We start from the raw sequence: 14,170 nt of genomic DNA, 5'->3' as shown, positions 1-14,170 counted from the left end.
ACACAGTAATTCAGTTTCACTAGCAAACTGGAGTTTAAACCAGTCCCTTATTAGAGATAAAAACACATACATACATTGTCATAAGGAGATGTATGGAAACACATCTCTCATGAATATTAAAACCTTTTGTTTATATATTTTTAAAATACATGATTCATTGCTTAGAGTAATTCACATAGACCCAGATGTTTCTAGTTATGTTTGTGCCACACATTGGTGCCAACATACCAACGTGGCACAACACACAGTTTGGAAATGTCTGCACACAGTTGTCCTGTTTTGTCTTTCAAGAACAGCCTTAAAACTGCCTTACTTCAGCAAAACATAAAGTACAGCACATTCAGTGGAATAATGCAAAAAGCAGCAAGGAAGTCATAGGGCAAACACAATCTCTAATAAACTCCCAAATCAAACAGCAGTCTTACTTCAGACAAAGAAACAGCCATAAATCCAGATGCAGACTAGGAGCAGGCACACGGAGAGTGAAGGCATTAGAGTCAGTTTGTTACCAGCAAGAGCTGGCTGCACCTGCTTCTGCTTTATAGCCTTGAGTCCCCTCACAGCTGCTAGGGAAGTTCCTAATTACTCAGCTGCATTTCTGGCAGATATTCTAGCTGAACGATGTCTCTGCTCTGTTTCATTTTGCCTCTCTAGAAATATAATATAATATAATAATAATAATTTTATTCTTATACCCCGCCCCATCTCCCCGAAGGGACTCGGGCGGCTTACATGGGGCCAAGCCCGAACAGAACAATAAAAAACCCAATAAAACCAAGGAAACCAATAATCAGACAATAAGCAAGTCATAAAAACCACATACAAGATAAAATGTTAAAATCATGTATTAGGTTCAAAGAATCTATGTGGGTACTTGCAAAATCTCCTCCTCAGATTCATGAACACTTTCATGCTCCCCTTCCTCTTCTGAAGAAGAGGAATCCCTAACAACAGTCTTCTTGATTTCCACCTGCCTCCTCACTGTCTCCTCAAACTCATACGATTCCCTTGGGGGTGGTGTCAGTTACCAGAATCCTCCACCAGCATGGAGAACAACTCCATTGGCTGTGAGATTCTGGGGTGTACAGTCTAAAAAGACTACTATTGCATGTTTGATCTTCCTCTAAATGCAGCCAAGCCAAGGCTTCTCCTCCCGCCCCAGTCTTGGTTTTGCCCAGAGAGTCCCTCTGCCCATCCTGCGCCCCACTCACGGCAGAAGGTGTCGTTCCTCCACTCCAGGCACAGCCCTGCATTGGAACAGGCCTCCGCGTACGCCTGCAGACCGTTGCAAATGGCCGTCTGCTGCCCGCTGGTGAAGCAGGAGTCCAGGACACAGTTCTCAAAGAAATTGGTTGGATTCACCACGGGATGGCAGTCCTTGAAGATTCCTGTTCAAAAAAAGGGGGAAAGAAGATCCTAGAAACATAGACCTGGAAGGAACCTGTGGTGTGTGGCTTGAATGAAATTGTATGAAAGGAGTGTGATTGGGGCCTATAAGGCTGAAGATACCATTCTAAGAGCATTGAAGCCTGGAAAACAACAAAAGGAGGTTACGAATTCAAGTATTCATACTTATAAATTTTTAATGAGTAGAGAGCTTAGACTGAAAATAGTGGATAACATGTAGAAATAGCAAGACTATGTTTTAAGGTAAGTTGCTGATAATAATATGCACTCAATGTCAGAATTAACTGATTGGGGTCGGGCTGTGGCGCAGGCTGGTAAGCAGCTGCTGCAATAAATCACTCTGACCACGAGGTCATGAGTTCGAGGCCAGCCCGTGGCGGAGTGAGCACCTGTCAATTAAAAATAAAATATAGCCCCTGCTCGTTGCTGACCTAGCAACCCGAAAGATAGTTGCATCTATCAAGTAGGAGATAAGGTACCACTTATAAAGTGGGGAGGCAAGATTAACTAATTTACGACCTGGAATGAGGAAGTGCCGTCAGAGTGGATGATGAAGCAGCTGCTCCCCCCTGTGGCCAGAATTGAACATCCCCTCAGGAGAAGGTTAAATTGTCTCTGCGTCTGTCTGTCTCTGTCTCGGTTCGATGTGTTTATGGGCATTGAATGTTTGCCCTATATGTATATAATGTGATCCGCCCTGAGTCCCCTTCGGGGTGAGAAAGAAGGGCGGAATATAAATACTGTAAATAAATAAATAAATAATTGACTAATGCAGGTATGCATGTATACATCAAAATTATTGTTACCTGACTATATCTGCTATGATTTGTTGTTCTTTTATATACCATAACTATAATAAACTGTTTCAAATTTTTCAAAAAAAGAATTCCTGAACTGCTGAACTGCTGACATGACCAGAGACAAATGTGGTGGAAAACAACATGTTTACATGACCAGAGGCAATGACTCTTTTAAGCTAAGGAAGTCAAACAATGCACCTTGCTTCAGAAGGAAATGCTAACATCTGTCCTCAGCTGATGGAGTCAGCATGTTTTAGCTGCAAAACAACCTGTCAGTCATTTACAAGTTTTTGGAACAACATCAGCAAGAAATATGCTATATAAGAGACCTTTTTACAATCCAAAAATGTGTCAGATCTGCAATGGAACGCAGAATACGGTCACCCGTCGCTTTCTCCAAGGGACGGAGAGAGATGGTGTATTTACAAAATGGGCAGATTTGCAGGGAATGCAATCTGGCCTACATACGGGTCTCTTCTCCAGGCGATGGAAGAAGGGATGGTAATGGATCCTTGATGGATGAATTAATGTTTATATATGTGTGGATGCTGAGTAAAATGTAACATCCCCTTTGTTTGTGTACCCAATGTAGTTATATAGTCTCTGTGTGTCTACTTTCTCTGTAAAGTGCCTAATACGCTGTCTCACTGAAAATGTAAAGGTTTTTTAACGTACTTTTGACAAACTACATGGAGAAATACATAACCAAGGGACCACTGAAAGACAGGATCATGCAATCATAGCCTTGGAAGGAACCCCTCCCAGGGCCATCTAGTCCAACCCCATTTTGCCATGCAAAAAAAATACAGCCAGTGGACGTCTGGAAGGCAGAATCATAGAACTTGTGGGGACTCCAAAGGCCATCTAGGCCAACCCCATTTTGCCATGACTTGTGGATGTCTATAAGACAGGATCATAGAACTGGAAGGGACTCCAAAGCCCACCCAGTCCATCCCTCTTCAGCCATGCAGGAAGGCACGATCTAAGCTCAATCAACGTCCAATGCAACCTCAGTTTCATAAACTCCAAATACAATGAGTCCAAGATGTTAATGCAGGTGTTGTGAAGCTCCTCATCTGTCAGATGGTCAATGGTCCAGTTGGTGCAATGCCCATTGGCTGTGGACCCATCATAGAAGTGGTGACTCTTTCAATGTATTTCTTGCAGGGTTGTACAGGACATTCTCTTTTGGGACCTGCTATAGGGATTGTCCTCCTTGGCCACCCCTTTTGCTGAAGTGGCTGCTACTATGGGCCACCGACAGAGATACAGAAAGCCCTGAAAGTGGCATCTCTTGGTGGCAAGTAGGGCTCTTCTTGGGAATGGTGGGAGCCCCCATTGCTTTTTGGCAGGTGGTTCTAAGGAGTGGCAACCCCTTCATGCTCCCAATAGTAAGGGTCTCTCAGAGCAAGGTCTCCCACAGACCTGCAACCTGGATCCTTTCGAGTGGGGGAAGGTTTTACCCCATTTATGGACCTTTCCAAACTTCACATGGATCTCCATAAACCCAAGAGGAAGAACCTGGCAGTCATGGGCAACCTTCCAAATGTTTTGGACTTCAACTCCTACAATTCCTAACAGTTGGTAGGCTCCATGCCTCACAACCTCTGAGGATGCCTGCCATAGATGTGGGCAAAACATCAGGAGCGAATACTTCTGGAACATGGCCATACAGTCCGGAAAACACACAACAACCCTGTGATTCCAGCCATGAAAGCCTTCAACAACACAGTTGGTAGGCTGTTAGGAATTGTGGGCGTTGAAGTCCAAAACACCTGGAGGGCTGAAGGTTTCCCATGTCTGGTTTACTACAATCAGAATTGAAGATGAAAGGAAAAAAATGGATCTGTCTGTCCCTAGAAACTGGAGAGCCTGGACCAATCTGGAGCTTACAGTGGTCAAGCAAACAAGCCACCCCAGCTTTGCAGCCCTTCTGGCTTCTTCCCAGTGGACAACTTCCATTCCTCGCCCATCATTTCCTACCAGAGGTCCTACCTGCTGGGTCTGTGATCATGGTACAGGCAGAATCCCTCCGGATTTCTTCCTCCAAGTCTGGCTTGCAAAGTGGTTCAGGGCTGGAACACCTACGTGATGCAAGGAGGAAAGCAATGGCTTTGAAGCAACTTTTAGGGGTCTCAGATCTTCTCAGAAAAGCTTCCTGGTGGAACCGCCTTCCCAGAACACCAAGGAAGCCCATGAACCTCTGAGCCACTTACTCTGTGAGGTTCTCCGGGACCAGCCAGCTGTCTCCAAGGCTGGTGGAACTGCCTGCAGGTTGTCCATCAGGCTTAAGGTTGTCGTCACTTGGGTCACCGTTGTAATTACCTTCAAGGAGCAAGAACAGAAGAAACCTTGTCAGAGTCAAGGGCTACATCTACACTGCAGAATTGGTGCAGTTTGACTCCATATCTACATTGCAGGATCGGTGCAGTTTGACCTCATATTTAATTGCTGTGGCTCAATGCTATGGAATCCTGGGGTTGTAGTTTGATTGGCGCCTTAGCCTTTTCTGCAAAGGGTACTGGTGCCTTACCAGACTACAACTCCCCAGGTTCCATAACACTGAGACAAATAATTAATAATAATAATAATAATAATAATAATAAAAGTTTATTTGTATCCCACCTCCATCTCCCCCAAAGGGGACTCAGAGCGGCTCACAGAAATATCAGATACAAAACAATAACAATGTACAATACATCAATAAACAATAACATGCACCGTCGTCGTCCTCGTCTCACTCGTTCAGTCGTTTTTGACTCTTCGTGACCTCATGGACCAGTCTACACCAGCTGTAGTATTTACACATTAACCAGAAAATTAAAAAGCACTTATTAAAAACATAGAATTAAAAACAGTGAGGCTGTAATAGTAGATTAGCAAAGTGCACATTATAAGTTGCGAATTCAAAACATAGATAAAGTGCTACAAGTTCGTTTGAGGTCAATTTGGGATGAGAGGAGCCCTGAGCCAATGTCAAGTAACCAGGAGAAGTGCGACCAATATAAAAAGGTATATAAATAAAAGTATCCACTGTTGCAGTAATACAGAAATTGTTTTAGATGTCATTAAACCTATATTTAGTTCACTGCATCAATATGAATACAGATACGAAAAGCATTGCTATATAATCAAACAAAGGACTGTTATATTCACAGTAAAAACAATATTTTTCTCTTGAAAGATGAATTGACTCCTTTTCTCATGAACAATAACTGTTCTTTAGTTCTTTAATTGTTCCAAATACACAAATTGATTCTTCTTCTTATATAAAATAACTAGCTTTGCCCGGCCACGCGTTGCTGTGGCTTATGCTTTCGGAGTGTTGCTCCTTATTTACTGTCCTGATTTTAGAGATTATATTGTTCTGTATTATTATATGACAGTAATTATTACATATTATATTTATAATCTTATATTATCTGCTTAGAACTGGATTATATGAGGCCCCTTCTTCACAGCTGTATAAAATGCACACTGAAGTGGATTATATGGCAGTGTGGAGTCCAAATAATCCAGTTCAAAGCAGATGATTATAAATGGGTTATATAGCTGTGTGGAAGGGCCTTGAGTCTACACTGCCATATATAATCCAGTGCAAATCTGATAATCTGTATTTTATAGGCAGTGTGAAAGAGACCTAAGTGAGGCCTAACTCTGCCTGTCCCTGGGTTGAGTGGATTGCTAGGAGACCAAGTGGGCAGAGCTTAGCCTTCTAACTGGCAGCAATTGGATAAAAACAATTATTCCTCTCCCTCTAATTAGGACTTTATTTTTCTTTTCTTTTTGTTGTATGAACGTAGAGGCATGGATGAGGGGTTGTGCTGACAAGTTTAGTGTTTCTGGGATGAGTAGTTTTGTTGTTTTGTCCTAGGCCGAAATTTCATTACCCTTTTATATATATAGATTGTCCTTATTTCTTTACTATGGATAGTAGACTCTAAAAAACCACAACCGGTTTCAGCTCAAAAGAGTCTTCATCAGGTGGATTGTAGTCTATTCTTTAAGTTGTTTTTAGAAAGATCTACTTCTTAACACGCAGACTCTGCAAGCAGTTTGATTCCAATGCAAGTATTTTCTTTTATGGTTCCATAACACTGAGACACGGCAATTGAAATGAGGTCAAACTTTACCAATCCTGCAGTGTAGAAGCACCGTAGAAAAAGGAAACACTTTGGGGGTCCTGGAACAGTGGGAGGAGTGGATAATGAGGGGTGACCTCTGATTCTCCCCACCAAAGAACTGGCCATTGAGAATGGGCCTCTTCACCAAGATGGTCCGTAAGTCATGGCTTTCAGGGCAAAGGGCCAGACTCAAGAGGGGCCCAAAGCGTGTTCCCCCCAATGAATGGCTGGAGGACAAGGGTGCGCCACTCACCGCACATGCCGCAGAGCCGTCCCTTGTAAGCCGGTGGGATGGAGACCTCTACGAAATGGTTCCCGTCAAACCTGACCCCCATCCCAAAGTCTGTCTCCAGGAAGATGTAGCTGCCACTGCTCTGCACCACAACCTTGTTGTTATCGATGAAGATGGGCAGGTTGCGCCTCTGGCCATTGACCTGGAAATATCCAAACCACATGGGAAAGATCAGGCCTTGGTCTGATCCACGTCCCACGGCCAGGGTCTCTCAGAAGCTCCCTTGGTTGCTCCCTCCCTCCATGGGTCGGCAGGGCTGAGGAATGAAGTCCCAGAACAGAATCAAGTCATCCAGAACTGGAAGAGTCCCCCAGGGGCCATCTAGACCAACCTTATTCTGCTGAATCCAGGATCTCCAAGTAAAGCATCCTAGGGAGTGATCTGGCTCAGAGACGTCTAGCACTGTAGCAATGCAAGACTTTGGCTGGACATTTGGAAGGAGAGCTTGGACACCAAAGAAAAGGACAAAAGGCCAAGTCTCCAAGGATATGAGAACTCAGCAAAAAGGTTTTGGTGTGAACAGTTCTCTATGCCTCTGTGTTCTCAATGAAATAAATTGGATGATGGAAGGATACACTGATGAGGTCTCCCCTGCCTGCACCCCATAGTTTCACCTTTGGAACCCCTGGCTTCAAGTACCACTGAAGCATTTGCCTCAGTGATCTCTATGATAGCCAAGGGATTCTCAGCTGAAAGGAAAGTCTGACAATGGATGCCTCTATTTATTTATTTATTTATTTACTTACTTACTTACTTTGTTTAATAATAATAATAATAATAATAATAATAATAATAATAATAATAATAATAATAATAATAATAATATGCTTTGATTGAAGTCAAAAATCAGAAACTCCTCAAAGCACAGCAGACAAAAAACCAGTACAAGAAAACCGCACTACAAACTAGAGCTGACATCTGGCACAACAAAACATTGCATGGAAAGTTCCTTGACAAAATTGAAGGAAAAGCTGATCAGGAGAAGACCTGGCTCTGGCTCACAAATGGGACCCTGAAGAAGGAGACAGAAGGCCTGATCCTTGCAGCCCAGGAGCAAGCCATCAAGACAAAGGCAATTAATAATAATAATAAAAAATAATAATAATAGAAGACCTGGCTCTGGCTCACGAATGGGACCCTGACGAAGGAGACAGAAGGCCTGATCCTTGCAGCCCAGGAGCAAGCCATCAGGACAAAGGCAATTAATAATAATAATAAAAAATAATAATAATAGAAGACCTGGCTCTGGCTCACGAATGGGACCCTGACGAAGGAGACAGAAGGCCTGATCCTTGCAGCCCAGGAGCAAGCCATCAGGACAAAGGCAATTAATAATAATAATAATAATAATAATAGAAGACCTGGCTCTGGCTCACGAATGGGACCCTGAAGAAGGAGACAGAAGGCCTGATCCTTGCAGCCCAGGAGCAAGACATCAGGACAAAGGCAATTAATAATAATAATAATAATAATAATAATAATAATAATAATAATAATAATAATAGAAGACCTGTCTCTGGCTCACGAATGGGACCCTGAAGAAGGAGACAGAAGGCCTGATCCTTGCAGCCCAGGAGCAAGACATCAGGACAAAGACAATTAAGGTCAAGATCGAAAAATCAGCTGATGACCCAAAATGCAGACTGTGCAAGGAAACCGACGAAACCATTGATCATATCCTCAGCTGCTGTAAGAAAATCGCACAGACAGACTACAAACAGAGGCACAACTATGTGGCCCAAATGATTCATTGGAACTTATGCCTCAAGTACCACCTCCCAGCAGGAAAGAACTGGTGGGATCACAAACCTGCAAAAGTCTTGGAAAATGAGCACGCAAAGATACTGTGGGACTTCTGAATCCAGACTGACAAAGTTCTGGAACACAACACACCAGACATCACAGTTGTGGAAAAGAACAAGGTTTGGATCATTGATGTTGCCATCCCAGGTGAGAGTCGCATAGATGAAAAACAACAGGAAAAACTCAGCCGCTCTCAGGACCTCAAGATTGAACTTCAAAGACTCTGGCAGAAACCAGTGCAGGTGGTCCCGGTGGTGATGGGCACACTGGGTGCCGTGCCAAAAGATCTCAGCCGGCATTTGGAAACAATAGATATTGACAAAATCACGATCTGCCAACTGCAAAAGGCCACCCTGCTGGGATCTGCGCGCATCATCCGAAAATACATCACACAGTCCTAGACACTTGGGAGGTGTTCGACTTGTGATTTTGTGATACGAGACCCAGCATGTCTATCTTGTTTGCTGTGTCGTAATAATAATAATAATGTTTGCAGTGTCATACTATGTTGTTGTGTCAATAATAATAATAATAATAATAATAATAATAATAATAATAATAATAATATTAAGCTGCTATAATTCTGCCGTGTGGGTGACTTCTATGTCTCCATTCAGTTCTTTATGAGTTAGGGTGCATTTACATTGTAGAATTAATCCTGTTCATGCCCACTTTAAATGCCTGGCTCCATGCTACTAAATCCTGGGATTTGTAGTTTGGTGGAGAAGGCTAAAGACCTTTATAAAAATACAGCTCCCAGGAATCCAAAGCATTGAGCCATGGCAGTGAAAGGGGCTTCAAGTTGCCAGGATGGCCCATCTTTGGGGTCCCTGTGAGGCCACAAAAGGGACCCTGTTGTCCTTACGTTCACGTTCCGGTTCTTGAGCAGGGAAACCCGCACGCCGTGGACCTCCACGTGCACCGAGTTGATGTAGGAGACATCCATGTTGGAGCCACGATTCTCATTGGTGGTGGAGATGTGGAAGGCATCGGGCACACTGCTGTCATTGGCACAGACCCGGGACAAGGTGTAGGTGCAGTTGCCCATGAAATGGTGGACCTGGTTGTCAAACGTGGTGTAATGGGGGTCTCCAGAGGCAATGCAGGTGGCACGACCTGTAGTGGACAGAGGAACCATGCATGAGCCCACCAGCCATGTGGATGGTCCACGGACAGAGTTAGAAGGAATGCATGAAGCCTGATGCTCATGGGGCCCAAGGAGAGAGTCCATCCACTGGGTCTGGCTGTTTAGCTCAATAAGAGCTCAATGCAGAACATTCACATTCCGTTCAAGGTCACAGATGTGGAGCCACACATGTGGTGCCATTGCAGATGCAGATCCATTGTGCATGCAGCACCTTCCCACTTGCAGTGCCATTTCACAGGCAGCATGCTTGGACACGCATCGCTATCATGCATTCAAGTGCAAATTCTTGGGCAATGTGTATCTGATTGACTCTGCTGAAATTGGTGCTAGTTCACCTACAGCTGTGCATTTTCTGAGTGTTCAGCTGCACATTCAGTTGATCAATGTTGCCATTGAGCACAAGGGTTGCATAAATTAGGGCTCCAAACCAAGTGACCCACCTGTGGATGGAAGGCCAGCTGTTGCTGTGGATGTCTCCTCTGGAGGCAGTGAAGGGGTTGCATCTGGGAGGATGGGAGAGGTTGTGGTTGTGTGGTAAGTCCGAGGGGGTGGGCCTTGAGAGGAAAGAAGGCTAACGTTACTCTCTGGGCCTCCAGACCCCCTTCCCATTTGTACATCCCACATCTCGTTCCTCATTGACTTACTTGTGGTTGCCTTCTCTGGAGGTTGTGATGGGGTTGCACCTGGCAGGATGGGCGAAGATGTGGTTGTATGGTAAGTCCGAGGAGGTGGGCCTTGAGAGGAAAGAAGGCTAACCTTATTCTCTGGGCCTCCAGACCCCCTTCCCATTTGTACATCCCACATCTTGTTCCTTGTTGACTTACTTGTGGTTGTCTTCTCTGGAGATTGTGATAGGGTTGCACCTGGGAGGATGGGTGAAGATGTGGTTGTGTGGTAAGTCCGAGGAGGTGGGCCTTGAGAGAAAAGAAGGCTAACCTTATTCTCTGGGCCTCCAGACCCCATTCCCACTTGTTCATCCCACATCTCGTTTCTCATTGACTTACTTGTGGTTGTCTTCTCTGGAGGTTGTGATGGGGTTGCACCTGTGAGGATGGGTGAAGATGTGGTTGTGTGGTAAGTCCAAGGAGGTGGGCCTTGAGAGGAAATAAGGCTAACATTATTCTCTGGGCCTCCAGACCCCCTTCCCATTTGTACATCCCACATCTTGTTCCTCATTGACTTACTTGTGGTTGTCTTCTCTGGAGGTTGTGATGGGGTTGCACCTGGGAGGATGGGTGAAGATGTGGTTGTGTGGTAAGTCCGAGGAGGTGGGCCTTGAGAGGAAAGAAGGCTAACCTTATTCTCTGGGCCTCCAGACCCCCTTCCCACTTGTTCATCCCACATCTCGTTACTTGTTGACTTACTTGTGGTTGTCTTCTCTGGAGGTTGTGATGGGGTTGCACCTGGGAGGATGGGTGAAGATGTGGTTGTGTGGTAAGTCCGAGGAGGTGGGCCTTGAGAGGAAAGAAGGCTAACCTTATTCTCTGGGCCTCCAGACCCCCTTCCCACTTGTTCATCCCACATCTCGTTACTTGTTGACTTACTTGTGGTTGTCTTCTCTGGAGGTTGTGATGGGGTTGCACCTGGGAGGATGGGTGAAGATGTGGTTGTGTGGTAAGTCCGAGGAGGTGGGCCTTGAGAGGAAAGAAGGCTAACCTTATTCTCTGGGCCTCCAGACCCCCTTCCCACTTGTTCATCCCACATCTCGTTACTTGTTGACTTACTTGTGGTTGTCTTCTCTGGAGGTTGTGATGGGGTTCCACCTGGGAGGATGGGAGAGGTTGTGGTTGTGTCTTCAGCTGGAGGAGGTGGGCCTTGGGGAAGGAAGGGAACAAACATCAGGAGAGGGGTTGGGACCACAATTTTGTCACCCTTGGGCACTTCTGTACATAGATGATGTCCTTTCCATCCACTCCCTCATTTCCTGACATCATACATTAGATGTCCCTGGCTTCACCCAGGGACCGGGCTTTGGCGCAGCTGGTTAGTAGCCAGCAGCAATAAATCACCACTGACCTAGAGGTTGTTGGTTCGAAGCCCGGGTCGGGGTTGAGTTCCTGACCATTAATAACCCTAGCTTGCTGTTCACCTGAGCAGCTCGAAAACAGCTGTGTCGGTGATTAGAGAATTGTAGTTACCGCTTAATGCGGGGAGGCTAATTTAACTTAATTTATGACACCACAAAACTGCCAGTGGCATGCAAAGAACTTTAGGAAGTACTCCCAACACAAAGAACTCGGTGTCACAGTGGATGATGAAGTTGCAGCTCCTCCTGTGGTCGGAATTGAGCATACGCTCCTGAAGCCGGAAGCTGGAGAATGTTAAGAGCCTCTACTTGTCTGTCTGTATATGTGATATGCCTGACAATGGCATTGAATGATGTTCTGTCTGTCTTGTCTGTCGAAAAGGGCATTGAATATTTGTAGTTTATGTGTACTGTGATCCGCCCTGAGTTCATTTTGGGAGATAGGGCAGATTATAAATGAAGTGTTGTTGTTGTTGTTGTTGTTGTTGTTGTTGTTGTTGTCTAATGACAGTAACTTCTCCAAGGGGACCAAATTGTCTTAGGGGTGAAAGTGGATTGGGGAACTTAATGCATATCCCCTCCAATTTACACAAATGGTTAGCCTTTAAGAAGCTCCAAAATACATTGTCATTTATGCTCCCAAGCAGTGTACTGTTGTAGCCCAGCTTGAGACCGGGTCCATTCAGCCAGTAATTGTCCCGGCACCTGCTTTGCTAGAGGACTTGGGATTTGGGCCTGAGATGCAACCAGAGCCTGAGATTCAGCCAGAGTTTGTCCCAGTGGATTCTGGGGCCAGAGACATAATGGTTGCAAGCAGGCATTTTGGACCACATTCCTCCCAACAGTCAAGTTCAGATCTCCAGGTGCCAGGTGGACATTCTAGTTTAGAGGAGAATAATGAGTTTGAGAGGAAGGCAGAGATAACTCATCAGAGGAGGGAATGAGAATGTTTGCGGAGAAGCAGACAGTTGCTTTTGAAACAGTCTAATGAGTAGTTTTCTCATGAGAGAAAGACCTTGGATTTCCCTTAAAATGGTTTGCTTTCCCTGCCACAGCCAGAGGTGGTAACATTGCTTATTCAAGAAAGAAGGATCTTTGCTCTGTGTTCCTGTGTGTTCCTGTGTATTCCTGCAGCCGTGTATCCTGCTTCAAGTTCCAGCCTTGCCTTGGCCAGTGAATCCAGTTGGATATTCCAGTGACTTTGCTGTTTGGTTTTTATTCCAGTCAAGACCCTCGCCTTGTGACTCTGAACTTTATTTTGCTTTTGCTTGCATATAACCTTCAATAAACAACTTGATTTCTTAGATTCTCACAATGGTGATGATGCACCATTATAATCCATGCATTCACTTGCACAGCATTACCTGAAGGTGTGGTCTCCTCAGGAGTAGGGGCCTCCCCTGAGGAAAGAGAAAGATGGGCCAGTTAGGAAAAGCACACTCAGAAGGTCAAGATGAATCTAGTGTAGGCTGCATCTACACTACGGAATTAATGCAGTTTGAGACCACTTTAACAAGATCTGGTTCAATGCTATGGGATCCTGGGATCAGTTATTGTTTTACGAAGTCTTTAGCCTTCTCTGCTAAAGAGGGCTGGTGCCTCACCAAACTACAATTCCCAGGATTCTATTGCATTGAGCCATGGCAGCTAAAGTGGTCCCAGACTGCATTCCTTCTGCAGTGCAGATGCACTCTCGTTCCACTTCTTGCACCTTCTTTTCTCCCTCCCCTTCTAATTGGTGCAACGGGATTTCTGCAACTTACCCAGGCAGCAACCGGGTTCAAGGGAGACGTCGTCCACATCCAGCCTGGTTTGGTTGCCTGGCCCTGTCCTGCCTTCCAGGAGGATCTGCCAGAAAGAAAGGGCCCATCAAGGAGTCAGTAAAGTATGTGTGTTTATTGTTTACATATGTTCAGGGAGAGAAAACAGCGGCTGCTGCACTGAACCATACCTGGCATCTGAAGGAAGCAAAACACTACCCAAGCTCAATACCTTAAGTTTTATTTTCATTTAAAAAAAAAAATTGAAAAGAGAATTGTGGGAGTTTTCTCTTTTCCATTGGAAGAAGAACGGCATAAGCTTTGGACTAGATGGCCCATGGTGTCTCTTCTAACTCCATTATTCTATTATTCTATGATCTGCATAACTTTTTTATCGCATCAGAAGTGAATTGAGCGGAAGGAAAATGACTTTGACGAGGTTTGGGGGAAATTTATTGAGAAGGGTTTAAAAGAAGTAGATGGGAAATTACCTACCTCCACAAGAAGAAATGGTATTTTGGAAAGAGAATGCAAATTGAAATGGCTCGGGGGGGGGGGGGGAAGAGGTGAAAAGAAACAGCATACAAGATATATATATTTACATAGTTGATGCAATGAATTAAGAGTGAAATATAAGAGTATTGAAGGTATTGATGTATGGATGTATTTTAAGAAAACTAATTAATTTTTTTTTTTAAAAAAGAAGTGAATTGAGAATATACTGCAAGCCGCTTCTGGTGTGAGAGAATTGGCCATCTACAGAGACGTTGTTCAGGGGATGCCCAGATGTGTTACCATCCTGTGGGAGGCT

At 44.7% G+C, this 14,170-nt stretch overlaps 1 protein-coding gene across 1 annotated transcript in view; it reads right to left on the bottom strand.

The window, feature by feature from the left end:
* Positions 1 to 14,170, bottom strand: part of LOC103280851 (uncharacterized) — a 97,191-nt gene that overhangs the window by 36,725 nt on the left and 46,296 nt on the right. Inside the window, exons 27-34 of the mRNA XM_062976995.1 lie at positions 13,363 to 13,447; positions 12,964 to 12,999; positions 10,014 to 11,387; positions 9,292 to 9,542; positions 6,585 to 6,765; positions 4,424 to 4,532; positions 4,203 to 4,291; positions 1,212 to 1,388 (exon numbers count right to left, since the gene is read on the bottom strand). Coding sequence (XP_062833065.1) covers positions 1,212 to 1,388; positions 4,203 to 4,291; positions 4,424 to 4,532; positions 6,585 to 6,765; positions 9,292 to 9,542; positions 10,014 to 11,387; positions 12,964 to 12,999; positions 13,363 to 13,447 — 2,302 coding nt within the window. The remainder of the gene's footprint in view (positions 1 to 1,211; positions 1,389 to 4,202; positions 4,292 to 4,423; positions 4,533 to 6,584; positions 6,766 to 9,291; positions 9,543 to 10,013; positions 11,388 to 12,963; positions 13,000 to 13,362; positions 13,448 to 14,170) is intronic.

The sequence above is a fragment of the Anolis carolinensis genome, chromosome 3 (genome assembly GCF_035594765.1).
Source record: "Anolis carolinensis isolate JA03-04 chromosome 3, rAnoCar3.1.pri, whole genome shotgun sequence".
NCBI lineage: Eukaryota > Metazoa > Chordata > Lepidosauria > Squamata > Dactyloidae > Anolis > Anolis carolinensis.
The sequence above is the reverse complement of the archived record's forward strand: the minus strand, read 5'-3'. Positions and strand labels throughout refer to the sequence as shown.